The 6052-nt window shown below is 39.1% G+C and overlaps 1 protein-coding gene across 1 annotated transcript; it reads left to right on the forward strand.

Annotated features, from left to right (window-relative positions):
• Positions 1-2973: 2973 nt before the first annotated feature.
• LOC118702267 (X-ray repair cross-complementing protein 6-like) lies at positions 2974-5015 on the forward strand. Its single transcript, XM_045570935.1, is given in 3 exon segments — positions 2974-3965; positions 3968-4277; positions 4279-5015. Coding segments are annotated over 3 exon segments (1662 nt in total). The 5' UTR covers positions 2974-3163; the 3' UTR covers positions 4829-5015.
• Positions 5016-6052: the final 1037 nt, after the last annotated feature.

Below are 6052 nucleotides of genomic sequence, written 5' to 3' on the forward strand. Positions count from 1 at the left end.
CACATTATTAAATTGGCAAACACAAATGACAAAGTAGGAATCTTAAAAGCAGCCAGAGACAGAAAGTTACCCCATCAGACTAGCAACTGATTTCTCAACAGAAATTCATCAAGCCAGAAGGGAATGGAATAAAATATACAAATTCATGCAAAGGAAGGGTCTGAATCCAAGAATACTGTACCTAGCAGGGCTATCAATCAAAATTGAAGGTGCAATAAGGAGCTTCACAGACAAAAGAAAAAAAAAAGACTAAGGTAATTTATCACCACCAAACCAGCAATACAAGAAATGCTAAATGGTCTGCTGTAAAAATAAAGAAAAAGGAATCAAAGAAGGAACACAGGGGTGTAGAACAAAATGGTGACAAAAAAGTACCTATTGATAATAACTTTAAATATAAATTGATTAAATTCCCCAATCAAAAGACATAGAGTAATGGATTGGATAAGAAAACAAGACTCATATATCTTCTGTCCACAAGAAGCCCATTTCAGAAAAAAAGACACATACAGACAGGGTGAAGGGATGGAAAAAGATTTTCCAGGCAAATGGAAATGAAAAAAAAAAAAGGCTGGGGTAGTAATACTTATATCTGACAAATCTCAAATTGAAGGACATTATAAGAGATAGGAAGGCCACATCATAATAAGGGAGCAATCCAACAAGAAGAAATAACTCTGGTAAACATATATGCACCTAATACAGGAGCACCCAAATACATTAAAAAACAAAACAAAACAAAACAAAACAAAAACTCCTGGAGGACATTAAGGGAGATATTAATAGCAATACAATCATAGTAGGAGATTTTAATACCCCACTGTCACCTTTGGACAAATCATGTAAACAAAAAATCAGGAAAGAAATATTAACCCTAAATGACTCACTAGACCAGATGGAATTTACATTTTCAGAACATTTCACCCCAAAGCCACAGAATATACATTCTTCTTAAGTACACATGGGTCATTTTCAAATATAGACCACATGTTGGGACATAGGCAAAGTCTCTTCAAATTCAAGAAGATAGAAATGATATTAAGCATCTTCTCAGATCATATTGGCATAAAACCGGAAATCAACTACAATAAAAATAATCAAAAGAAATCAAACACATGGAGACTAAACAGTATGCAATTAAACAAGGACTGGGTTACCAGAGAAATCAAGGTAGAAATAATAAACATCTTGACAACAAATGAAAATGAAAACACAGCAATCCAAAATCTATGGGACACAACAAAAGCAGTCTTAAGAGGGAAGTTCATAGCTCTACAAGCCTACTGCAAAAAAAACAAAAACAAACAAACAAACAAAAAACAAGAAACAATGGTAATAAATTACCTAACCCTACAACTCAAAGAGTTAGGAAAAAAGCAACAAGAAAAGCCCAGTGTAAGTGAAAGGAAATAAATAATTAAGATCAGAGCAGAGATAAACGATATAGATACCAAAGAAACAATACAAAAGATCAACAAAACCAAGAGCTGGTTCTCTCAATGTATAAAAAAGATTGATGAATCTCTAGCCACGCTCACCAAGAAACAAAGAGAGAGTACCCAAATAAGCAAAATCAGAAATGAAAGAGGTGAAATAATAACAGACCCCGCTGAAATACAAAGGATCATTACAAAATACTACAAACAACTCTATTCCAACAAACTGGACAACGAGGAGGAAATTGACAGGTTCCTAGAAAAATATAACCTTCCAAAACTCAATCAGGAAGAATCTAAAAATCTCAATAGGCCAGTATATATAAGACAGGTAACCATAAAAATACTAGAGGCATCCACAGGCAGCAAAATCTGACATATGCCAAAAGAACTTCTTCAATGATACTGCCCCTAGGGCAATGGAAACTAAAGAGAAAATAAACAAATGGGACTACATCAAAATAAAAAGCTTTTTTACAGCAAAAGAAACCATCAACAAAACATCAAGAAAGCCCACTATATGGGAGAACATATTTGCAAATGTTATCACTGATAAATGTTTAATCTCCAACATCTACAGGCAGCTTATACAACTTGATATAAGGAAGATAAATGATCCAATAAAGAAATGGGAAATGGAATTAAATAGAATCTTTTCAAAAGAAAACAGAAGGAAGGCCAAGAAGCACATGAAAACATACTCAAAGTCACTAATTATCCGAGAGATGCAAATCAAAACAACAATGCGGTATGAACTCACACCTGTCAGAATGGCTATCATCAACAAATCACAAATGTTGGCAAGGATGCAGAGGATAAGGAACCCTCATGGACTGCTGTTGGGAATGAAGACTGGTGCAACCACTGTGGAGAACAGTATGGAGTTTCTGAAAAAAACTGAAAATGGAACTCCCATTTGACCTGGTAATCTCACTCCTAGGAATATATCCTAAGAAACTAGAAATACCAATCAAAAGGGTATATGCACCCCTATGTTAATAGCGGCACAATTTGCAATAGCTAGGATTTGGAAACAGCCTAGGTGCCTGTCCGCAGATGACTGGATCAAAAAACTATGGTACATCTACACAATGGAATACTATGCTGCCATAAAAAAGGAGTTCTTATCATTTGCAGCAACCTGGATGGAATTGGAGAACATTATGCTGAGTGAAATAAGACAGTCAATGAAAAAAAAAACACCACATGATCTCACTCATTTATGGGTAATAAAGAACATTATCAACTGATGAACAAAAAGATTGATACAGAGATAGTAAAGCAACAAACAGACTGTCAAATTACAGCGGGGAGGTTAGGGAGATCTGGGGGAGATAAGAGATCAACAGAAGGAATAGTATGCATGCATATAAGCATAACCAATGGACACAAAACTCTGGGGAGGGAGGGAGGGAATGTATGGAAGTGGTGGGGGAGTGGTAAGATATGCACACATATAATTCCTCAATTTAAAAAATGGGGGGGAAAGACAAAGGAAAAATAGTATGGCATTTCCTCAAAAATGAAAAATGGACACTCCACCTGCAGCCCCAGCAGATCTCTTCCTGGCACTCGAGTGACCAATTACCAACATGTCAGGGTGGGAGTTTTTTTTACAAAAACGAGGACAATGAAGAAGAAGAGCAGGAGGAGGCCTGGACGCATGCAGAGAATATACCTATTCTGGAAGAGATAGTTTGATTTTTTTGGTTGATGCTTCTAGTGCCATGTTTAAATCAGAAGATGAAGATGAAATGACTCCTTTTGACATGAGCATTCAGTGTATCAAGAGTGTGTACACCAGTAAAATCATAATCAGTGATGGAGATCTCTTGGCTGTGGTGTTCTATGGTACCAAGAAGGACAAAAACTCAGTGAATTTAAAAAATATTTGCATCTTACAGGAGCTGGATAATCCAGGTGCTAAACGAGTGTTAGAGCTTGCACAGTTCAAGGGGCAGGAGGGAAATAAACATTTCCTAGACCTGATTGGCTGTGGATGTGACTACTCCCTGAGTGAAGTGTTGTGGGTCTGTGCCAAACTCTTTAGCGATGTCCAGGTCAAGATGAGCCATAAGAGGATCATGCTGTTCACCAATGAAGACGATCCCCATGGCAATGACAGTGCCAAAGCCAGCTGGGCCAGGACCAAAGCTGGGGATCTTGATGACACAGGTATCTTTCTTGACCTGATGCACCTGAGGAAACGTGGAGGCTTCAACATATCCTTATTCTACCGAGATATCATCAGCACCGCAGAGGACGAGGACCTCGGGGTTCACTTCAAGGAGTCGAGCACGCTGGAAGACTTGCTGAGGAAGGTCCAAGCCAAGGAGACCAGGAAGCGCCCGCTCATCAGGTTGAAGTTTAAGCTCAACAAAGATATAGCATTCACTGTTGGAATTTATAATATGGTCCAGAAGGTTTTCAAACCTCCTCCAATTAGGCTTTATTGGGAAACAAATGAACCAATGAAAACCAAGACGTGGACATTTAATGTAAATGCAGGCAGTTTGCTTCTACCAAGTGACACCAGATCTATGGGAGTCGTCAGATTGTGTTAGAGAAAGAGGAGATGGAGCAGCTCAAACAGTTTGATGAACTAGGCTTGGTTCTCATTGGTTTCAAACCTTTGCTAATGCTGAAGAAGCACCATTACCTGAGGTCCTCCCTGTTCGTGTACCCCGAGGAGTCCCTGGTTAATGGGAGCTCAACCCTGTTCAGTTCTCTGCTCACCAAGTAACTGGAGAAGGAAGTCGTAGCAGTGTGCAGATACACCCCCCACCAGAACATCCCCCCTTATTTTGTGGCCTTGATGCCACAGGAAGAGGAGCTGGATGACTCCCCCAGGCTTCCATCTTGTCTTCTTGCCCTATGCTGATGATAAACGGAAGGTGCTCTTTCCTAAACAAGTCAAGGCAAACCCAGAGCAGATAGACAAGATGAAGGCTATTGTGCAGAAGCTCCGCTTCAAATACAGAAGTGACAGCTCTGAGAACCCAGTGCTGCAGCAGCACTTCAGGAACCTGGAGCCCTTGGCTTTGGACTTGACAAAGCCTGAACAAGCAGAAGATCTGAAGTTGCTGAAGGTGGAAGCAATGGACGAAAGACTGGGCTTCATTGTGGATGAGTTTAAGGAGCTTGTCTACCCACCAGATTACAACCCTGAGGGGAAAGTTCCCAAGCGGAAACAAGATGATGAAAGTGCCAGAAGCAAAAGGGCCAAGAAGGAGCTATCGGAAGAAGAACTGAAGGCCCATGCCAACAAGGGCACGCTGGGTAAGCTCATGGTACCCATGGTGAAGGAAGTCTTCAGGGTGTCTGGACTGAAGGGCAGGATTAGGAAGCAGGAGCTGCTGGATGCGCTCGCCAAGCACTTCCGAAAGGACTGACTGGCTGAGACTCTCCATCCGCCACCCTTTACCATATAGCTAGGTTGCCTGTCAGAAGCCAGAACTTGACATTTATGAGACTTTCTGTTGCTAAGGAGGCAAAGTAGTCCTCCCACTTTGTTGTGCCTTATTCTGTCTGAATAGAGCCTTAATTTTGTACTGTATACTGTTCTTAGTGTGAAAGAAACATGTGTGTTTCATCAAAAAAAAAATTAAAAATGGAACTTCCATTTGACTCAGTAATCCCATTTCTAAGAATATATCCCAAGAAACCAGAAACACCAATCAGAAAGGATATCTGCACCTTTGTGTTCATAGAAGCACAAATTACAATAGCTAAGATTTGGAAGCAGCCTAAGTGCCCATCAGCAGAGGAGTGGATTAGAAAACAGTGGTACATCTACACAGTGGAATACTATGCTGCTGTAAAAAAGAAGGAATTCTTACCATTTGCAACATCATGGATGGACCTGGATAGCATTATGCTAAGCAAAATAAGCCAGTTAGATAAAAATAAATCACATGCTTTCACTCATTTGTTAAATATAAAGAACATCATAAATTGATGAACAAAAATATATACAGAGGCAAAGAAGTATTGAACAGACTGTCAAATGTTAGCGGGAAGATAGGGGAGAATTGGTGGGTAAGAGATCAAACAAAGGACTTGTATGCATGAGTAAAAGCATAGACATTGGGGATTATGAGGGCATGTGCTGGGGCTTGGGGTGCTGGTGGTGGTAAAAGGGGGAAAACAGGAGACATATTATCACTATATGTAATACTTTAAACAATAAAATAATAACAATCATATATAATAAAAGCAAATATGCTAAAAAAAAAAAAAGACAAAAGGAAGACCAAGAAACTAGAAATACTAATTAGAAAGGACATATGCACCCCTATGTTCATAACAGCACCATTTACAATAGCTAAGATTTGGAAACACCCTAAGTGTCCATCAGCAGATGAGTGGATTAAAAAACTGTGGTATATTTACACAATGATATACTATGCTGCGGTAAAAAAAGGAGTTTTTACCATTTGCAACAGCATGAATGGAACTGGAGAGCATTATGCTAAGTGAAATAAGCCAGACGATAAAGATAAATATCACACAATTTCACTCATTTATGGAATTTAATGAACAACATAAACTGATTAACAAAAATAGACTCAGAGTCAGAGAAACATCAATCATACCATTAAACCTCTGAGGGAAGG

Source organism: Pipistrellus kuhlii, unplaced genomic scaffold, assembly GCF_014108245.1.
Source record: "Pipistrellus kuhlii isolate mPipKuh1 unplaced genomic scaffold, mPipKuh1.p scaffold_m20_p_38, whole genome shotgun sequence".
Taxonomy (NCBI): domain Eukaryota; kingdom Metazoa; phylum Chordata; class Mammalia; order Chiroptera; family Vespertilionidae; genus Pipistrellus; species Pipistrellus kuhlii.